Source organism: Hakea prostrata, chromosome 10 (genome assembly GCF_041222555.1).
Source record: "Hakea prostrata isolate BN-2017 chromosome 10, UWA_Hpros_2, whole genome shotgun sequence".
Lineage (NCBI taxonomy): Eukaryota > Viridiplantae > Streptophyta > Magnoliopsida > Proteales > Proteaceae > Hakea > Hakea prostrata.
In genome coordinates this window covers 531,253-553,567 of record NC_142609.1, presented here as the reverse complement: position 1 = coordinate 553,567, position 22,315 = coordinate 531,253, and the positions used below count along the sequence as shown (strand labels likewise).

The window sequence follows — 22,315 nt, the reverse complement described above, 5'->3', positions numbered from 1 at the left end:
TTGTCAGTGACTTGACAATTGCGAAAGTGCACGTGTCTACAGACTGCTTTTTGAAAGGATTTATCGATAAAGTGGTTTTGCAAATTTGTTTTTATATATTAGTAAAAACTTATCTATTTTCTTCTCTATTTTTGCAAAACCAATTTTGTTTTGTTTTATTTAATGGCAGTTCTATAATTTTGTTCCTTAATTCTTTTGGGGCTTTTTAATTATTGTCAAAGTAAGCTTTAAAGGCATTGTGGATATGAGCATTAGTGGGCTAGCATTTCATTTAAGGTGGGCTTTATGGCTGGTCATCTCCACCCTAGAAATATAAATATCTCAAGGTCACACAAATAAAGAGATCTTAATCTTTAGAAGCTCAAAATACCAAGAGATGGTATACCTGTCTAGTTGGGGTGAACACCCTGATTGCTTGTGAGATCTTTGACATTATTCGTGTTTCATATTGTGGTGATCATCTTTAAGTTTCATCCTTCATGTTATTTTGTTTTACTAGTTCAAGTTCTTTTTTCTTATATCATTTTTAGAAGTTTGGAATATATCTTAAAAAAGGTATATTAATTCTTTTATGATTTTGTCAAATTATAATTTCTTCTTTTTATAGATTAAATAATCTTGATCCAATGTTTTAGTTAGCTTGTCTAATAGTTTTAACTTTCCAGTGAGATAAAATTGGGTATTTACTGTCGATAAACCTTTTACACGTGGCAACTTCTCATCATTTACTCGCATTCTCTTGGAGATATCCTCCATGTGGAGAAGGGATCCAAACCCTGCGAAGAAATTTATTAAAAAAAAAAAAAACCTTGCGTAGAAATGGTCTTAACTCTTTTTTTTTTTTTGTGGTACTTTCGATCGCGTATTCTTGATGGTATTGGAAAAACGCGTATCCAAGACTGGGACTTGTAAGACTATAAATATGTGATTCTGCTTTCTGAAATCCGCTTTTTAGTTTAGTTTCACCCGGTCTGTCGGTAGCTGGCGAGGTTGCGTGATCGATGCAGTCAAATCAAATCTTATACATCACAGGGAATTGAGCGGAGAAGAGATCATATTTAACATATTTCCGTTTTTTTTCTCTTTGCAAGTAGCAATTTACGTCCTGGACTCGGTCAAAGAGCGGATCGCTATTCGATATCAGATTTTCCTCATCTTCTTCCCGTAGGAACTTGGACTCTTCGTGATTTGTATTGCTCAAAATTGTGGCTTAGATTTTCCTGTCAGGATCTGTGAATCGGATTAATCACGGCGGTGTTTTAATTTTCCTCTTATCTGCTCGTTGTTGAAGTCGTCTTCTGTGGAACTTGTCCAGATCGAGTTTTCAGACTCTTGTGCATCTCTGAATCGTTGAAGATTACCTTCTTTCCTCCTTCCGGAGAACATCTTTAGCTCTTATAAACGAAAATTCACTGACGCTAGTTGCAGTCTGCAATCATTGGGTTGGTTTTGCGTATGGTCAGCTACGAAGCCGAATAGCAATCTAGCAAATCTGGATTTGAGTGTTTAGATACTTCGTTGGTTTTGGTTTCACTTGCTGCTTCACGGTTGAGTTCGTTATTGAATTTACCTTTAGATCCAAAAACATAGCGAAGGATTGCTGCCAGATTGAATTGATCCACACGGTGACTTGGATCTCAAAGAATCAGAAACTTATCGTTTACCCTCCCTCCCTTTCCGATGTCCTCTGATTCGCTGAGATTACCAATGGTTGATTGCCGGAGCTTGATTGACTTCTGCAAAGCTTTCGAGCAGCACAGGAATATGCCAAATTCAATGTATGAACATCGGAGCAATCAGGGTCACTCTCGTAATAAGAAGCATGGCAATTCCTTAAACCCCTTATCCCGTCCCTCTTGTGATCATTCACCATTTGCTGCCATTGACATTATTATATTGTTGCTGGCACTTGGAGCATTTTGGGTTCTGACTATGCCTTGCTTCATGTCCATTTTCCGAGAAGCTTCTGAGCTGCTTCCTGTGGTTTGGCACTTCATTGGTGATGTTATAAACAACGCACCCCTGGCATATGCTGTTGGACTAGTTGTAACTTTTGTCACCATGGTTGCAGTGTGGGAAATTATCCATCACAAATCTAGAAAGTGTGGGAAGCCTTACTGCAAGGGTCTTCGCAAGGCAGTAGAATTTGATATCCAGCTTGAATCGGAAGAATGTGTCAAACATTTGCCACCACTGCCACAGAATGCGTATGGAGTCCAACCACTTGAGTTAGGACAGGATCACAAGGAACTCGAAGCTGAGTTGAAGAGGATGGCACCGCTTAATGGTCGTACTGTACTTATCTTTCGAGCACCATGTGGATGTCCAGCGGGTAGAATGGAGGTCTGGGGACCTAAGAAACTTCGTAGAATTAAGAAGTAGATGAAGGCATTTGGCTTACTCCATCTGCTACTTATAGTTTCCTTCTTTTATTTTAATCTTGTTTTCATATAGTAATAAACCAAAACCCTAAAGAATCCAGTTGGGACTTGGCTAGTACTTCTCCAATTGAAATAAGTGGCATCCGGTATGGTATAATCACATTTAAAGGGGAATCTTGTATCTTTTCTTTTCTTTCTTAATATAAGATGGCTCAGATTACCATTCAGTTAATCCTTATTAAGCTAGTTATCAGTTTAAGCTTTAAATTGCATGCTTAATTGTCTTTTCTTATGAGAAGTTATTAGGTACTTTATCTTGTTCTTTCTTAGAATATTAGAAAATGTAGGCCTGTTTGCATGGTTTCTGCTGTACCATATATTCAAGGAGAATAACAATTCATTATTTCTGCTTATTTTTTCTCTCACTCTGTCACCAGTGGTAAAAATTTGTTGTTAATATTCAACCATGGGATTTGATAGTAAGCTAGCTTCTGATGTGATTTTATGAGGCAATCTTAAAGTTATTTAGCTTGACCAATCGATTTTATCTATAGAAAAGTAGACCTTCCTGTGAGTGAGATGAAAATTGATGTAGTTGAAGTTTAAAGGGACTTGGGGTTCATTTGAGTTCAGATATTTGAGGTGAAAATTTCAATTCGTAGCTCATAAAATGTTGTGTGCTTGTACACAACTAAGTAAAATGGATGGAGTAAACAGGAAAAGCTTGGGGCATTGCTCATATATCGCCTTCTTTTCATCTCTCCTTCAAAGGTCCTGCTGCCCCTCCTCTATGATGTATCTTCTTGTGCCCCAATTAGTGCTGCCCTCTAGCTTTATACACATGGTGGTGTACCTACCCTCCTAAAGAGAATATCTACTTTGAGACATGTTGGGCATCTGCTTGGCAAGTTCCAATGAAGAGGACTAAAAGGATACACCATGGTCCACAGAGCCATGTGCTAGCTACTAGCTTTCTTGCATTAATGTTTTCCTGTTGATAATGGAGGACCAAACAACTTATTGTAATGTTATGTCATGCAAATTTATGATGTTGCTAAGTTTCTGGAGACATTTTATGCATATGCTTCTTTTGAATAGTCATGTTGAGGTGTTTCAGAACATTTTCTTTGGTCCTTTAAGATTTTTGACTAACTTTGTTCTGGTGACAGCAGCTAGAGATGGTGTTATCTGTGAAAGTCATGGTGTCGCCATCTCTTTTAGTACTACATTTTCGCTATCCAGGATTAGTTTATTCTGTGGTTTATCCCTAGTTGAATGGTAGTAGGTTGTAAAATTGGACATGATTTTTAGATCAATGTTGAAATTCAAGAGCAAGGTGAGACGCTTCAAAAAATGAGGGGTTGGGTTTGCACTCTTTTCTTAAGACTTGGAGGGCCTGGTTGGGGAGTTGTGAGTGAGTGAATAAAATACCAAGTCAACTCATTGGCACTGGAGTTACAGAAAAAGTGAACCTAGGAGAGGGGGGGCAGGGGATGAATAGGTTGACACTAGTGAATAACGCTTGTCTTTGCAATATATAACAACTTAAATTTTAATCCAGTGGAATTTAAGGAAATAGATAAGATAGTAGGATTTATAGTGGTTTGATTCAACTGAGTCCACATCCAACCTATAGAATCCTTGCTTTCGTGTAATACCCAATGACAGATAATTTGAAATTAAAACAAAAGTAAAATTGCAAACACTTAAATAACTTTAAGGGGTGGCACTTCCCTTGGAATGAAATGAATGCAAATGAATGAGAGAGCCTCTACTGGTTCAGTCTTTACCTTGAGATCTACACCTCAACCTTCTTGAATAAGAGGAAAGGGATCACCAAAGGGGTTTGGATCTAGGGGAGGCTAAATGGCTATGATAAGTGCACAATAATGATAGCTTGAAGCTCCTTGGTATTTGTAAAGACCTCTATTTATAGCTTGGTTGGTTCCAAATTAGGTTCCAACAAATATAAAAGGTCTTATTTTTGGATAACTAGTCGACCTTGGGTATCTCTTAGTCAAGCTATTCATTTTGGCCATTGGGAACTAGCGATTGGGATACGATTGTCACAACAGGTCGATTAGCGGTCGACTGAGTCCATTGGCCATTAGGCTTGATACTCAACCGTTTAACTAGGAGCTTCATACAATACGTACCATGAGTTCCACTGGAGTGCAATTAGTTGACTTGGACAAAAATCAATTTAAATTTTGGGGCTTTCCAACAATAAGATTTGGGGAATTCCTTTTATGCACCTAGGGATAGGCTCAATAGTCCACTGCCCATATGGTTTGTTTACTAAAATATCTGACTTGAATTTTACATGTGCCTCTTTCTAAAATTGTATACATGGACTTCTCAAAAGTCTTTACATCAGTCTTGAGTCTTGAGCTTGTGTTTGCACAATTGCACGTGGGGAGGTCCATTTCTTGTCTGCTGCACCTTGAGTCCTTGGAGTCTTCGTTTCGTAGACTTTGGATAGCCTTTGTGCAATATACACTCTCTACTTGGATTTGGCTTTTTACATGAGTATGCCTACCTTTGAACATACAATAAATTGTTAGCTCATAGTTACATGTGTTTGTTATCATCAAAACACTTTAAGGGTAGTTGTTTCAATTCCCAACTCATTATCCGAGGGGTAGTTATGTCAATTCCATAATAGTTACTTTCTTCATTAGTTGTGGTTGTTGTGGGATCTTGGTAATTATGAGTTTGTGGTTGGTAGTGCCCTCTATTGGAACACAACATTGTTCTGTCTTCTAATTGTTCCATCTTCTATTGTGGGATCAATGTACAAGTTTTCTTGAGGGAGGTGAATAAGAAAAATATCGCGATAGAGGAAAGAGTACAAGAATGCCCCTACAGATGCAGGGTAGTAGGACAAAAGATGATATAAAGCTTGGCCCTCAGCTGGGGGGTTGGGGCTTGTCTACAAAGAGATGGGAAAGGCCCTAGGAATCAACAAAGTGTACTCGTGAAGGAGGCAATGGATTGGGAGGTTTACTAGGAAAACTTGCTTTTAATGGCAATCAAGATGGCATTCTAAATCTGTTGGAAGGATCTTGATTTGGAAGTCCATCTTCTGAGGTTGTTCTCATCCAGATCAAGGATGTAAATGTCGGTTTCAACCAGGAAGATATGGCCAAGAGTGGTTGAAAGTTGAAACTTAGTCAAAACCAGGTAGTTTTTCCAACCATCTTGAGCTGTTGGTTTTGATAACTAGACATGTTCTCTACGTATATTTTGGTATATAAGCTATTTTTGACCATCTAAACAAAATGACAGATGATATTCATAAAAATAAAATAATAAAAAAGAGAGATCCCTCAAAATGATACTTATTTGTTTTGACCAACTGTGGTAGTGTGTATTGTTCTTGGACGTTGGCTGGAAATCATGACAAACACTTATAATGCCTATGATCATTTAAGTAACTTTTTTTTTTTGTTTATTTATATGTAAGTAAATACTGATCAGAACTGGGTGAAACTTGTAATGAGTGTAGGGTTTACTGTCTACATTATTGTTTTCAAGTTTAGAAGGTTTTGAGTGGGTAAAAGTTGTACATTATGAATTTTCTTGATTTTGGGACTGTGGCTGTAGCTTGGTGAAATTGTGATGGGTGCATAGAGAGATATGGGGGATCCTGCTTATAGAGGGAAAGAAGGGATTAAACCTAGGGTAGGGTGTGAAAACAGAAACTGAAGGTGATTAGGAGGAGGGGGGGGGGTGGTCTTGCACTCTTGTAGATGCTTGGATTAAATGGAGGTGGGGTGTTGAAGGGTGTCCTCTCAGCCACAACCAGGATCTAGGTTTGATCTCACCCTGGAACCTTAGTTTGTTTCTTCTATCTTAGACCCATCTCTAGCCAAATTGAACAAAACTTTAGTTGCAGGCTTGCAGCAGCAAATAATCACAAAGGGGATTGAAAACTGAGAAATTGTATTTCAATAATCTGAATGGTAGCATCTCATCTCCCATTGCATGGGGGGCACGAAACCCCCCACCCCCCCCCCCCCCCCCCCCCAAAAAAAAAAAAAAAAAAAAAAAAGAAAAAAAAAAGAGAAAAGAGAAAAGAAAAGAGTTAAATAGTAGGATTAGGGCTCCTATCGAACAAATAAAGGAAGTCTAGTAGACCAGGACTCTTACTTGACTAGCAACAAAGAGATCTTTATAAATCACTCCATCACATGGAATAGTGATGTAGCCTCCATTGAATGAGGGCCAATTTTTCTAAGATCTTTAAAGAGAACCAACTCAAATGGGACCAAGAAAGGGTTTCTTGAAATTTAAGTTATTGGTTGTGGGGGGTTCTTTGTGATATGAGCTGATAAATCTTGCATTCTTATGACTTCTCTAGTATTTGTTTAGTTTATAAGTAGAATTATATAAGTTTTAGTATGCTATGTATGCCAAATATAATGGTCATATTAAAAAAATGTAAACTAAAATGTTTGTTTGACGGGGCGACACCTGCGGCTGCCCAATCACCATGGTGCTTAGTAAGGTACCAAAATGTCTTGGTCACCTTGCTGCCTTGATGACTATATGAATCAAACCTGTAAACTGCTTTTAGAGAACTGCCCTGATTTGTTTCATAGGTTCGATTGCTTCAAATTGTTAATGTGCTGCTGTTGGTTGCTTCCACTGCTATTTGATGTGTCATATGTTGCATCTGCAATCTTATGGAATTTGAGAAGCTGTTCTAATTCTCCTATTAGATTGCTGAAAAGTATCTCTTTTTTTGGGGAACATGGTCAACCAGAAATTATTAAGTTCGTGATTCTTCATCCACCGATGTGGAAAATGCTCCAGTTTTTCATTCTCATATGAGGCTGGAAAGTTTATTGGCCAGATCCATTGCATTGCTCTTCCTATGGCCTCCAGATCGAGAGTAGGCAGATGCTCCCAGAACAGATCTAGCCTTTGCTCCCATTCGAGCTTCTCCTCTTCCACTTGAGAGATTGAAAAGTGCCAATAGAACTGCTGGTACTCACCTGAGGCCTTGATTCCCTGCTTAGATCTGCTTCAATTCTTGATATCTTCCAATCAGCCGTCTATAAACTGATTTTGGAGCAAAAAATCTTCTTAACCCCCTGTTTCCCTCTTGATTCTTGTTGGCTGAGCTTGGTTTTGCCTAGTTGCTTGAAGTCCATTGTTGTTGCTACTGTGTGCATCCGTTACTTTCCGTTTTCCTTGTGGAATTTAGAACTGGAATTGCTATGTGCTTTGATTAATGAGTTGGGTATGAAACCTATTTAATTTGTTGGGTTGCATTCTCGTTTTCACTTTTATTCTCTGGATCAATTTGCTTGCTTACTGCTTCTGGGTTTTTATCTTAGTTTTACCCTATTTTCTAGAATTCCAGGTTCACATTACTCCTTGCTCATCTTATTGTTGCCTTATTTAATTTCCTAATTCCAATAATGGCCGTTGCTTTACTGTTCTTCTTTTTCCTTATTTTACTGTCAATTGCTAGTTTAACCCCTAGTTTTCTTTGTGCTTTTTGGGATTTCATCTAAATTATGGTCATACCCTTCCCTTAACACATTCAGGTAATTAAAAATTTGTTATGTTTACCATACTATTATTTGTTGGGCCTGGTAATTTTAAGTTGGGGTCTCAAATTTTCCATTCGTGACTATTATTCAATAACATGAGGGGAGATTTAAAATTGTCACCTGGGACTGGGATCTTACTCAGAATTATACTTTGAGATGCTGGTGATTGGTTGTCATTGTTTGTCCATGTGTAATGCTACACGTGAGAGGGAGATTGTAGACTTGTTCAATATCTGCTCAATATTTTTATTTTATATGGTATTCTATAGCAACAACATAGAAAACCTTATTGCCTATTTGATCTACGGCAGCAACAACTGCCTAGTTGGTCTGCAATAATCCATATTGTGTATTTGGTTTGAATTAACCTGTCCTGCCTATTTATCATTGGAGACATTTGTTTGAGGCCTTATCTTTGCCTTTGGTTGAGCACTATTTCTGCTGTTCTGCATACTACCTGCCTTCCTTGTGAAGAGCTTATCCATGGACATTGGAGCTGCACTTTTGTCTCCTTGTGGAAATCACTACTTACTACCTGTCTTCCTTGTGAAGAGCTTGTGTGGACATTGGAGCTACCCTTTTATCTTCTTTGTGGAGATCACTACCTACCACCTGCCTCTCATGACGTAGTTGTTGGAGATGCTACAGTGCTGAGGTAATGACTTGCTTCTACTGACATTATGCGGATAGTACCTTTGATATTGTCATTGCTGCTATGCTTGTGGATGTGGTTTTTGTTTACTGTTGTCAATTTTTGGATGCTCTATACGCAATGAATATTATTTACTGAACTATTGATGATTATTGCCTGGATTAGTTATCTTAGTGCTTATTGGTGTTATGCTATTGTTGCTTGTGCTCAAGAGTGACAGAATTCTAAATATTTTTAATGGGGGATAACATAGAGAAGAAAGAAGGATAAGAAGATAAGGGAAGAAGGGGAAATCTCAGAAGAATTAGTCTTGAAGAAGGGGAAGGAGGAGAAGAACTTTCATAAGAAGAGGGGGGGGGGAGGTGTTGGGCAAACACATGAAGTTCAAGCTGTACTTCGTTTTTTCTATTCCAGAAGTCTTCATCTTTATTGCAATGTAAGGGCCTATTTGTAGCTTGGGTAAAGCTTTACAAGAACTATAAACTAAGTAGACTAAAAATAGAAACTAATAGCCTAGTAATTAGTGACAATAGAATCTTATAAATATAGAAACTAATTAGAATTAGAAACTACTAGGCTTTATATTTCAGTCACATGTATGAATAATTAAAATGGAAACTAAACTAAGGTCCTAACTCTCCCAAGAATAAAATCTGATCTTGGGCCCCACAAAGTTATCTATGAATATTCCAAATATGCCAAATAATGGGCTGTGACACTGTTCACGTGAACAGTAATTTGGCCTCCCCTTTTCACGTTTTGAGGTGGCCTTCAACGTTAGTTCGAATTGGTTCCTGGCTGGTTGTCCTGCATCAATTTGTTCTTAATATACCAAGGTGGAGCTTTACAACATATACTCCAGCTTGAGGCAGATTGTTAACTTTGTTATGTTTTTGCGATAAGTTTTGTCATTTGACTTTCTTGTCTTTTTATGTGATTACCATACGGTAGATTACTTAGTATATTGTCTTAAATTTCTTTCCATATCTCTTCTAACTGGTTTAGGGAGGCTGCTTTCTGAACTGGAGTTTGCCTTCGATTCAATGAAATCGTAGTGGGAGAGGAGGTTACACTTTCTAATGCATCACTCCCCCACTTATTTTGATCTTCTTCTCTTCCCTTTTTCTATTCAGTTACTGGTTATAGATCCAGGGCTTGTTACACCCTACAATCCTTGTTCCCATTAATTGCTCTACAACAATCATGTTCCTCGGTACTCTTCAGTAATGCTGACTTTACTGGTTGAACCATTGAAGGTTACTGTTGAGAAAGCTGATTGTGGTAGAATGGCTTAATTTGTTCAGTGTGATCTCAAGCCCTCTATTTATAATAAAGTGGAAAGAACACTATTACATAAATACCCTTACTTGGGTAACAAGAAATAGAAATTTATATGAACACAAACTCTAATAGAATTGAACTCCTAGTAGAACTCAACCAACACTCCCCTTCAAGTTGAGGCATAGATATTAGTCATGCCCAACTTTCCCATAATAGGAAGGAAATCGCCTTCTTTCAAACCTTTAGTGAAAACATCTACCACTTGGTCTCTAGACCTCACAAAAGGCAATTAGATAAGCCCTTGTTCCAGCTTTCCTTTGACAAAAAACCTGTCAATTTCAATGTGTTTAGTTCGATCATGTTGCACCGGATTATTAACAATACTAATAGCAGCCTTGTTGTCACAATATAACATTATAGGGTTTGGAACTTGGACTCCAATTGTCACATCCCCCAAGCTGGTAACCTAATCTGGATTACTCGGGAGAGTGATCCACAGCCCAAAAGATCAAGTTTAGGAACGATCATATCCATTTAGCACAATAACATAATCAAAAGCAAGAACAAATTATTGTATTCTAATAAGTTAATAATAAAATTCAAGAAAGGATCTCAGAAGGATCACTAAGAATATCAGAGTGCGGAATAACAAGATACCAAATCAAAAGACAACTGTGGAGTATAGCGGAAATATACTCCACAAACATATGCGGAAGGTAGATCGAAATCTAAGTAAAGCTCTAAGCTAATATAAGCAAAATAAAAGTCTAGAAGAAATAAGAGGAATCTAATCCACATCTTTAGTCGGCTCTTCTTCTTCTTCAGACTTCCTCTTCCTCACCTTTAGGTTATGCTCTTGAAGCTTCAGATCAGCCTCTAGCGCACGATCCCATCGGTGAATAAGACGATGCCGGCTGTCGTCAATAGGAGCCGTTAGTGTAGTCCAAATCCGGGTGTTGGCTGCCTCATTGTTCATTACCTTGTCCAAGGACATTTGAAGCTGTACCATATACGGAAAGGTCCTCCGTACCATGGCACGAGTTCTCTTTCGATCCTGCAATGTCATCTAAAAACAAGTCCCCCAAAGGTTAAGCTCAAAAGAACTTAGCAAGTAATCCAAACACAATAAGCATCTTCACATGCATTCACAAGCAAACATATATGCAATAATATGAAACAATATATGCAAATATGCTTCTAACTCTATATATATATGTTGGTCTCTATTGGCAAACATGCTTTAAGTCATAGCACCATACTTCTTTGGGAAGGTCTCAGTCACTCGGCTTTGGTTGGTAATGGGTCCGTCATCCCTCGGGATATTCCATGGCTGGGGGTTAAGTCACCGCTCTCTCACATCACCATTGGTCTAAGTACTGGCGCATGTCAGGGTTAAGCCTAGCCCAATGCAAGTCTTCTACTTAGTTACATCAACTCAGTTCCAGAGATGCATCCATTCCTCCCTTCTCGGGATCCTTTCCGGCATCCTTCACACTAGAGTCAGCGTATTCCCTCTCGGACTACGGACTCATCAACCCTATAGGTCATCCACATATAGTAAACGGGAAGCTCTCATGTCCTCTCACGGGTTGGTTACCGGTCTTGAGCGCCCATGAGCCCAAGTCTATCCATATGCAACCCTACCCATAAATGGCCCCCACAATGTGATTCCCGTCCTCTCATGGGTTGGTTACCGATCTTGAGCGCCCGTGAATCCCCATTGCTGCCACGGGTCGTTCGGTCTCAATACCCTTCCGAATCAGGTTCGATATAACAGGGACATCCTAGCCAAACACTGCTAGACAACCCTAGGTATAACAACCAATAATCCGGGAAAGCGTCGATGGGCATCTTCGGAGAACATCCCATACTATTCCCTCCGATGTCCAATGACAGAAGTGTCAAAAGGACACCTCCCAATCCCAAATCATACCTAATCAATCACATCACATCACAATCATACATGTCACACCATAGTCCAAATCACATTCAACATCATTCATGATTCATTCCAATATGTAAATCACAATATTAACAACCTACTGTAATTGCAGAGGTAACATAATATAAAGAAAGTAAATCAACAGTAGATAAATCATGCATTTGAATCATATCATAACAAGGTATGTAAATATGCATATTGTGAGTGGAATACTCACCTCGTATTCGACTTTGTAAACTTCGAGAAAGAGATCAATGGGCAAGTCCAAGATCACCAAAATAACCCTAAACAAACATATATTGAACATAAGGAACAATCCCTAATGATCGGAGACGAAACGGAAGCAAAACAGAGCAAAACTGAGGCTACTGGCTTGGTTGGTCGATTGGTTGGTCTACTGGCCCAGTCGACCAACTAGTCGACCAATGGAATCAGTACGGAACTGCAAACACCAAATCGGTCATAACTTCTTCGTTTGAAGTCCGATTGATCCAAAATTCGAAGGGGAGCTTCCTAGAACATATTAGAACTATCTAGGAAGGTCAAAGCATCAAGTCAAGGTCAAAAGATAGGTTCTTGATTTGAACCAAGAAGTTAGGGTTTCAATCTTATGGCTCTCATGGAAAGGCTAGGGTGCAATAAGGATTCACCCTAGGGAATAAAGAATAAGTAATCACATCAAGAAAAGCTTTGAGGATGATTCAAAAATCAATAAAGGGTTAAGGTTTCCAATTGAATATCCTCCCATGAAGGTTAACCTAGATTAGGTCTCCAGATAACCCAAGGTAGGTTCACAAGATGAAAGGGAATAATTTGCTTAGCAATTTGATAACAAGAAAGTCATTGAAAGAGTTTAGATTAACACAAATATAACCAATGTGGTTACTCTCACAAGGGAGGTTACCCAAGGGTTCCCTAATTTGGTTACCCTCTCATGAAGGTTACCCAAGGGTTCCCTGAAGAATTTACCAGGGTTAGGGTTAAGGTCATTATGCTGATCATAAAACCTTAAGATTGGAAGGAGATCAATGAAGTGATGGTTGCTAACAGAGAATGCATCATCATCTTCATAGTCTCATCACAAAGATTAACCATAGAAGAAGTAGATCTGAATACGTAGGAGAGATTACTAACCTTGGATCTGAAGAATCGGAGTTGAGAGGCTTGAGATCTTGCAAAAGTTCTTCGAATACACCAAGGAAAGCTTTGAGAGGGTCTTCCCACGTTCTCAGAGAGTTTTGGAGGCAGAGGATACTAAGAAACACGAAGTGTGCTTAAATAGAAAGTGAAAAACCCTAAACAGTGGATTTTCTCGGATTTCTGGCCCTATTGGTCGATTGATTGGTCTACTGGCCCCAATCGACCAATCAGTCGACCAATGGAGACAACAAGGCCATAATGCATTGTTTTGGTCATAACTTCTTCGTTTGACGTCCGATTGATCCGAAATTCGAAAGGGAGCCTCACACAAACATACCAAGATTATCTAGCATGAATTGGACATCATCCATGGTCAGAAATCAGTACTTTATAATTTGGGAACATGAGTTTCTAAATTGGAAACAACATGGTTTTCCATAGCAAACTCACCATGGATTCAAGGGAAGAATTAGAGAGAACAAGGCTTCACTCTAATGGAATATCAAAAACATATCCGAGGCAAGAATCATCATAAGAATGGATCAATCATACAAGAGAAACAAGATTAAGCATGCATTCATGAAGATATCCATGATTCCTTGTAGAAAATCAAATAGGGGAATCATAGCATCATTAGAATTGAATGGATTCACAACCTTAAAGATCATAGAAGAGGTGTTTGCAATGATGCAATACCATCTTCCTAATCACATCAAGAATAACTAAATAGAAAATCAAAAGAATACTAATCCTAGAATGAGAGGAATCAAAAATAGAAACTTACTAGAATGCTTATATCAATGATCAACATAGAAGGCTATAATGGCTAGAAAGAAAGGGGAATTGATTCAAAGAGATGAAATACATTAGAACAGCAGTAAAGGCTAAGATCAAACATGTTAAACATTAATTAGAAAGAAGCTACAGTAGAATGATCATGCTGTCCAAAACTCAATCAAAATAAATGAGGAATTGAAGAGATTCACCATGTGGTTTCAAGGAATGCATAGAGTGATTGGGAGTTCACTCTAAGACATAAGGAGATTAGAGAATAGGTAGTTACAATAGTGTAATACCTTCTCCACAATCAAAACATCAAGATAAAACAGTAAGAAGAGGAAAAGAGAGAAAAAGGAGATAGAACACTGAAATCAAGGTCTAACTTCAAGGTGTAACATTAAACTAACCTTTCTTTACCCAAAACAGATAGGGTGTCCTGGCTAGGTTTGGGTTGGATTTCACATTCTCCCCCCTTTAAAATAATTTTGTCCTCGAAATTGGGAGAGTACTTGGTTTCAAAAAGGCAGGGGTACTTCACTTCCATCTTGACTTCCTTCTCCCAAAGTCTTCGGAAGACAAATAACAATAAGTCTTTTGTAAGAAAACAAGGAATAAATCTGACATGCTTTGAAATCAAAATGAAAGTATGATCATGACTTTATGAAGATTTCACAAGGATCATGGCGAAGATCAATATGAAGATCATAAAACCATAAAAATGAAAGAATGAAAGGAGATTGTAGAAAAGATGGTTGCAAGTATGCATCATCTTCTTCTTAATCTCAATCATAAAGAATAAAACATGGCAAGAGTAGATCAATACAACACAAGAGAGATTACTAATCTTTGATTGAAGAATAGGAGATGAAAAGTTTGAAGTCTTGAAACAATTAGAAGGAATAACAATTCATGAAGATCACACTTGATTTCTCTTCGAAATCATTATGTGGAGAATTCACAAGGTTATAGAGTGAATGGAGATCCACTTTAGAACAACAGGGATAGAAGGATCAGTCATGGGAATGATTTAAGATCACCCTCCTATCAAAGGGAGATAGAAGGCATTAGAAAAATAGAAGAGAGAATAGGTCAGCTTCGGGGTAAACTCCTACCAAACGAAACTAGGCAACTCATACGGCAAAGAATAAATCGAACAATGCATATGGTATATATGCATTTGGCACAACAGCAAGGTTAGGGTTAGGTGGGATTTCACACCAATATCTTGTAGCAAGCCTTTTATAGTAGCTCACAAACTCCACGAACCATAGCTCTATATTCAGCTTTGGTACTGGGATAAAGCTACCACATTATGTTTCTTACGTCTCCAAGTAACTAGATTACCTCCAACAAAGGTACAATAACCTGAAATTGACTTCCTGTCTGGAGATCCAGCCCGTTTGCATGAGTGTATGCTTTTACTCTTAGATTATCAATGGGTGACAAAAGTATACATTTTTCAGAGTTCCCTTCAAATGCTGTAGTATTCTAGTAACAACCTTCATATGAGCTAAATATGGATCATGCATGAATTGGCTCACTATCCCCACGGCACAAGCGATGTCTGGCCTGGTGTGGGATAAGTAAATAAGCTTCCCTACCAGCCTTTGGTATCTTCCTTTGTTCACTGGTTCTCCTTCTTTTTCTTTAAGTTTAGCTCCAACTTCAATAGGGGTATTAATTGCTTTACACCCCAACATTCCCACTTCTGATAATAAATCTAGGACATACTTTCTTTGGGATAGGAATATACCCTTCTTTGATCGAGCCACCTCAATCCCTAAGAAATATTGTAACTTCCCTAGATCTTTAATCTCAAACTCTCTACCAAGAAAGTCCTTCAACCTTTGAATTTCTTCACCATCATTCCCTGTGATGACAATATTGTCTACATAAACAATGAGAAGTGTGATGTTAGTACTTGACTTCTTGACAATATAGCGTATGATCAACATTGCTTTGTTTGTATCCAATAGAAGTCATTGCCTTCAGGAGGCGTCCAAACTAGCATCTAGGAGACTGTTTTAAACCATAAATTGACTTCTTCAACCGACAAACTTTCCATGCAGTATTGTCATCAGAGAGACCATGTGGGATTTTCATATAGACTTCTTCCTCTAACTCCCCATGTAAAAAGGCATTCTTTACGTCTAGTTGGTGCAAGTTTCAGTCTTTGTTCACAGTTATAGATAACAGAACTCTGACAATGTTCAATTTTGCAACAGAGGCAAAATTCTCCTGATAATCAATCCCATAGGTCTGGGTATATCCATTTGCAACTAGTCTAGCCTTCAACTCGTTGACTGATCCATCCATATTTTTTTTAACCACAAACACCCATTTGTAGCCCATTGATTTTTTTTCCTGGAGGAAGTGTAAACAACTCCCAAGTATCATTTTTCTTTATTGCCTGCATTTTCTCTACCATAGTTGCCTTCCATCTCTTATTAGTATAGGTTTCCTGCCAACTTTTAGGAACAAATATAGATGATAGAGAGGATATAAAAGCACGGTAAGAGTCAAACAAAGAGTCATAAGAGACATATTTAACTATGGGATGCTGAGTACAAGATCTAATTCCTTTTCTAATAGCAATAGAAAGATCAAAGGAAGATACCTCAAAGGGAACAGTAGAATCTGATTCTGGAGCAAGAGATTGAAGTGGTAGTGTGTCACCTTTCTCCACCTGCTTTAGCCGGTTGTAATTCTTCCTTTGATAAGTCTGCACCTCCTTATTTTGGTCAATCTTGTTTTGAAATACCTCAATAGTGTGCCTTATAGAGTGGTCTCCCCTTGATCAAGTTCTTCACATGGTTCAAAAAACGGAGGGGGGGGGGAATTAGAGTCCTCGGGTATATTGGTTGAAGTCTCCCCCTGGTCAATAAACACTTCTTGAGCTCCTAAGTTGTGTTGCGTTGGTGTGATAGAAAGGTCTAGAGTTGAAAATAACACCTCTCCTCTAGGACTCTTCCCTTGGAGAGGTGTGTAGTAAGGGCAAGACTCATTAAAAATGACATCCATAGAGACAATGGTTTTCCGGAAGGAGGGTGATAACATTTGTACCCTTTTTGAGTGGCAGAATACCCTAGAAAAATGCAGCTAGGCCACAGGGAGCCAACTTACTTTGATGGGCTGTGATTTTGGCATAACAGACACATTCAAAAACCTTTGGGGGAATAATAAAAGAAGATGTTCCCTGGAGAAGCTCATTAGGACATTTAAAACCAAGTATCCTACTGATCATCCTATTCATAAGGTAAGATGCAGTGAGTATAGCATCACTCTAGTATTGGTCAAGACATTCATAGCAATCATAAGTGAACTGACCCCATTTTGAGCAGCGGTATCAACACAACTGGTCTGGTGTATTATGTAAGAGTCAGAGAGGTATCGCTGAAATTCACCATCAATATACTCTGTGCCATTGTCACTACGAAGGATCTTCACAGTGGCATTGATCTGAGTCTTAATCATATTATGAAAATCACGAAAACATCGAAAAACTTCATTTTTTTGTTTTAAAAGAAGGGTTTTGAAGGTTGTTTCAATCTCATATTACCTACCCATGACTTCAACATTTCCCAATCTGAGAAATTTGAGTTAGCAATGTGGTGATTTTTATTCTGGTCAATTTTCTCCCTTAGGTTGGACAGTACATGTTGCTGGAATTGCTGCTATAACAAACAATGATTGCACTGTAGATTGGTTCTAGTTGAGTTAACTTCTACTTGTAGATTGAAGCATGAAGAATAGATGTACGAAAAAGAAATCTGTTAGAAATCAAGCTTTAAACGACCAAAGCAATGTTTGAACTTGAGAAAAGAAAAGAGAGAAGAAGAAGGAAGAAAAGAGAGAAGAGAGAACCACAAAAGAAGCCTGCGATTCTAGCTAAAGTAAAACTAGAATTGCAAGCTTCCTTTATTTATAGAATTCAAGTGCTTTACATACAACTGAAGAGACAAGAAACTTGTCCTCTAAAAAAAAAAATAGTACAACTCATGGACTGAGTTTTCTAGTATTCTAATGCCTAAAATCTATCCAAAATAGAAAGTACAAAAAAAGGAAAGTTCTGAAATTAGTAACTGGCAGAAAATAGAAACTATGCTTTCTAAAAACTCCCAAAACTTGTGTAGCAAGATTCCTATACTAGAAATAGAAGGTTGAGTAGCACATCTAAAAAAGTAAGCAAGCATCAAGGCATTATACAGTTCATGTGAACGTTAAAACAACCCATTACTTCAACAAAATCAGTAAGAAGTTAATCGTTTTATTAGTCTCCGTTATTGTGATGTTCCATAAATCAGTGACCCAGAATACAAAGTTGACGTTAATGTTGAAATTCTTCCAGAAATATTAAAGTCGACGTCAATGTTGAAATTCTTCCAGAAATATCTGTCATCAAGGAAGAGTTGGTTCTTGATGTTCCAGATGTTGTTTACATTTGAAGATTTTAAAGCAAATGAAGTTGGACAGAGGATGATGTGGAACTTGACACTATTGTTGATGAGGTGGTTGAAGAAACCATTGAAAAGACCATGAATAACAAAGAAGAACTTTAAAGTTTGACGAAGAGAAGGCTGAATATGTGTTTGTGGACTATTCGATGAGCATGACTGATGATTTTGAAGTTATCACATAAGACTATAAGAGTCCGTAATTCCACCTGAACTTTTTTGAAGAGAAAGCTCCATGCCTCGAAGATTAAATTCCACCTATCTTTGAACTCCTGTGTACTGTTTCGGGCTGAAACTGGACATGCATCACACCAAACTTGTTGGATTATTATTGTTGTTTAGACCTACATTTCATAGAAAAGTGCGCAAAACTTTGTGCTTTCTTCCTTGATCTAATCTCGCTTATTACCGTGTTTATTACTTGTACTACTTGTTGCATCTTTTACCATGAGGGATCATCTTCTTTTTCTTCCCATTCCCCTTTTTTCACCAAAGTCTCCTGACTAGTTTTGATTGCTGAACTTCAAGGACAGAATCTTACCATCCAGAGATTCAAAATTTTCTCAACTGATACATAGAACAAAAAAGTAAACAAGGAGTTATCTTCAGAATCAAGTATCATATTTAACTTGTGGTATGGTGATTCAGCTCCAACTGAATCCATTTAAGTCAAACTGTTTGCAGCTGGAAGATGCATCATTTTCATCATGAGCATTTAGGTCCAGTTTTGCAGTTAGATGAGGCAGCCTGAACTCTTTCAATGTCTTCTCATTCTCTGGTTCAATTGCAGGTCTTCTGGTGTTGGTTTGGTTGAGGAAATGCTCATCTTCATCTCCTTTTTGTGTTCCCTCATAAAAGCTGCAGCCGTCATGCATCTTTTCTCCTTGTACTCTAATGCCCATAAGCAAGTCAGTGGTACTCCTTTGTACAGGGAACATAACCCTTTCTGTTTCTCTTCTCATGGAAGGATGGAAGATTTTATTCCCATTCAGGTCTGTGTCCCATGTCAGATCAGTCTGATCAGGCACGGACTCATCTTTGCTTAGGGGCTTATTGCGGGGATAAGGTCCCAGACCCATCCCAATGTTGTGTATCTCTTGGTCCTTTTGACTTCCTTCGCATGATGTCAGGCAACTGTCCATTGAACAATCTGCTGGCTGGTATGTTTGTGTCTGCTGGGGGCATAAACCTTGCATTTCTTTCAACTCAGAAAGGGCAGAGTTTAGGCATTCTGTGGATACTTTGGATGCTAGTTCGGAGAGCTGCACTTTAGCAGCTTCTAGGCCTGCGGGACTGATGTTTTGTCTTCCAAGTGTCTCCTGAGCTTTCTCCAGCACTGATTGCAGGTACTTTCCTTGAGCTTCAATGCGGAGCTGCAAGTGTCGCTGCACCTGGTTCAGTCCAGAACAACATCCTATTCAGTGTGTGGAAAAAAGGAAAATGCTGGACCAACTTTAGAATGCGAAGAGCGGGAACAAATGGACTGTGGTCTTCAATAGAAATGTTCTGAAATTTAATTTGTGATCATGTTGATTAGCATATTAGAAGGGAATGAAAAAACGAAGACAGAATCATCCTGTGTGTCTTGAGAAAGGGTTAAATAAGTAAATCAAGATTTTCTAAAAGCAGTTATATGATAAACTTTGTTGACCAAGAACTGTGGCTGTGGTGGTTCTCACTGAAACTTAAGGATGACAAAATGACACCTTATGATGTAGTATCAGGATTTTTTTGTGTGGCATAGTTGGCTGTTCACTTAGTTCCAACATCGAAGTAATAAACGTTAAGAGAGAAAAATTAGAAAGCTTGTCTTATTTAGGAAGACATAATTTTAAATGTTCCTGTTTCTTTTTTCAATATTTGTTTTATCATGAGAAACTAGCTCAGAGTTTGGGGTTGAGAGAAGTTCAATGATTTTAATCTTGCTCCACCCTGTGTATTTTTAGCTAAAGTTGGAAATGCCTTCCAAATTATATTATCTTCTGGAAGGTTTTAAAGGTTTCAGGATTTTCAGACTGTTTACCTCAAGCTGCTCATGTAGTCTTCTCTGCACTTCAATTTGCATTTGTATTGCTTCACTTATCTGCAAGCCTCTGAGATATGAAATCACATGTTAGCTCTATCCAAGGGATGCACACACACACACACACACACACACACACACACAAATATAAATGGGGAAATCATGAAACTCTTTCATGCTCTCACTTGTTTGTCTGGGAACTGAGGTTTGTGTTGCTTATGAGTGCTCCAGTTGCTCCAGATACCCTCTCTCCTGCCACTGCTGCCATGCAATCTATTCCCAGTAAGTTAATTTTGTGGTTCCTATATTGCTTCTGGTACTTATGGAAGTAAAGGGGAACATTATGTAAAGTCTCTTACTGATCTTGCTGGTTCCAATATTAGTTTGTCCATGAAGATTCTTACTGAGTCTGTATTTCTGCAAGCCAAGAGATGGATTAGTTTTTGTAGGGTATACCAGAACTTTAAGGTGACATTTGGCAGGCTTTGCAATAAACCTGAAGATGGCTTTTTAGGTGGTATAAGGTAAGCCCTGGAATTCCCATGAGCTTCATTACTGTTTTTGGTGTAGCCTCTGCAAAACAATCACATGACTTATCTAAGTCTTTTGCAGTACATAATATCTGTTATATTTATTATAACTGCTTAAGCTATATATACTCACTGTCTGCTCCTCCAAGCTGATTGACTGCTTCTATGAAGCGCTCATGGAGCTCTGGTGTCCATTTCAGTCTAGGCTTAGCATCAGTTGAAAGAACAAGTCCTCTGTCTCCAGGTCCATTCCCACCTTGCATGAACAAATGCCTTTCAGACGGAATTGACATGCGTGAAGAAGGGGAACTGTTCTTTCCGTGGTGATGATGGAGTTGATACATACCCTGTTATTAAAACAATGCCTGTTTACTTGGAATTTTAATATCAGAAACAAGGGAACTACAATTTTGTGTACCATCATGAATACTTACCTCTCTTTTTCCTTTTCTGTTTTCTTGGTCTGATTATCTACTTCTGAGGAGGCTTGTACTGTACTCCTAGTTCCTCACTCCTGATACTTTACAATGCTTCTCCCTCCTCTGCTTCTTCTTTGACTGGCTCTCACGAAGTGCTGGTTGCCTGGGCCTGTCATTATAAAGCGAAGCTTGGATGTGGAGGCATAGAATCTGGGAAGGAACTGATACAAAAACTCGATCCAATCCAATCTTCACAGCGACTCGAAAAGAGACATTGTCCTTCTCTGCTTTGTGTACTCTGTGGGCCCTTTCCCACAACTCCACTTTCCATTCTCAGACAATACTCTCTCTCAGTTTCAATTCCTCTGGAACAACTGAGGCCTTGCAATAGGTGCAAGAATAGATCCGCCTAAACTTTTCCCTTTTTTTTGCATTGGTCCCTTGGAGGAAAGTTGGAACCTTATTCCCCAATAGAAAAAGAGGAATTTCATGACCCAGGGCAATGGAATTCCATCTTTGATGTCTTGAAACCTTCCAAGACCCCCTTCTAGATTCTTAAGACTCTTGGTAAGACTGGGCAGCTTCTTGGTTGCTCATATGTTTTTAGTTCCAGGTTTGCCTATCTAGGGATGGAGATTGATAAAGAGAGGAAGATAAATCAATATATTTAATAAGATATGGAAGATTATTCTGTTAACTCGGCATCTTGAAACAGGGGAATTAGATACAATCAAGAGAGAGAGAGAGAGAGAGGGAGGAGGAAATTGTGGAGAGATGCTCTCTTTGTGGGGATTGTTTGAAAGAAAGGAATGGAATAAGGAATACAATTCTTGTCTCCTTTCGTAAGTTTGGCACTTATTCAACCTATACAGTATAAAAGAAAGAGGGAGGGGGGCCCAAGTCTTTTCATCTCTTCTTATGTCTGAAAGTTGAGAATGAGTGGCCCTACATTAACGAATCCGAAGGACTAGAGACCTGAGTTAAGAAAAAAAGAAGAAAAAAAAAAAAAAGAGAAAAAAAATTGTACTTGCTTGCTTGAACAATTGGGCGTGGCAGTTGGGAGGACCATTGGAGTTTTCTCTATCTCGATTCTTGTGTAGTTATTCTTTCGTTTTCATGAATTTAGTTTGAGAAATAAGATTCGTGTCT

General features: G+C 38.4%; 2 protein-coding genes across 4 annotated transcripts; one reads left to right on the top strand and one right to left on the bottom strand.

Moving 5' to 3' along the window:
• The first annotated feature begins 941 nt into the window (after positions 1-941).
• On the top strand, positions 942-6,346 carry LOC149001277 (uncharacterized protein At5g19025-like). The gene has a single exon (XM_089138102.1). The coding sequence runs from the start codon at positions 1,681-1,683 to the stop codon at positions 2,380-2,382; it is 702 nt and encodes a 233-aa protein (XP_088994228.1). The 5' UTR covers positions 942-1,680; the 3' UTR covers positions 2,383-6,346.
• Positions 6,347-18,249: 11,903 nt separating this feature from the next.
• Positions 18,250-21,511, bottom strand: LOC149001276 (myb-related protein 2-like). 3 transcript variants are annotated; one of them, XM_089136890.1, is made up of 7 exons: positions 21,182-21,511; positions 20,881-21,094; positions 20,714-20,790; positions 20,577-20,634; positions 20,403-20,490; positions 20,218-20,287; positions 18,250-19,585 (listed from the first exon to the last, which is right to left on the bottom strand). In XM_089136890.1, the coding sequence occupies exons 2-7, from the start codon at positions 21,089-21,091 to the stop codon at positions 18,839-18,841; spliced, it is 1,251 nt and encodes a 416-aa protein (XP_088993016.1). In that variant the 5' UTR covers positions 21,092-21,094; positions 21,182-21,511; the 3' UTR covers positions 18,250-18,838. The 3 variants fall into 3 exon arrangements, with proteins under 3 accessions (XP_088993016.1, XP_088993018.1, XP_088993017.1); XM_089136892.1 differs by having other exon boundaries at positions 20,403-20,475; positions 21,182-21,510; XM_089136891.1 differs by having other exon boundaries at positions 18,251-19,585; positions 20,403-20,478; positions 21,182-21,509.
• Between the last annotated feature and the right edge of the window lie 804 nt (positions 21,512-22,315).

Bases quoted from the DNA above. Each gene is read 5' to 3' on its own strand.
- LOC149001277 (XM_089138102.1), top strand. From the start codon at position 1,681: ATGTCCTCTGATTCGCTGAGATTACCAATGGTTGATTGCCGGAGCTTG.
- LOC149001276 (XM_089136890.1), bottom strand. From the start codon at position 21,091: ATGTATCAACTCCATCATCACCACGGAAAGAACAGTTCCCCTTCTTCA. The intron at 20,288-20,402 runs GTGAGAGCATGA...TTCATATCTCAG, and splicing joins CTCAGTTCCCAGACAAACAA to AGGCTTGCAGATAAGTGAAG. The intron at 19,586-20,217 runs GTAAACAGTCTG...GGACTGAACCAG, and splicing joins GACTACATGAGCAGCTTGAG to GTGCAGCGACACTTGCAGCT.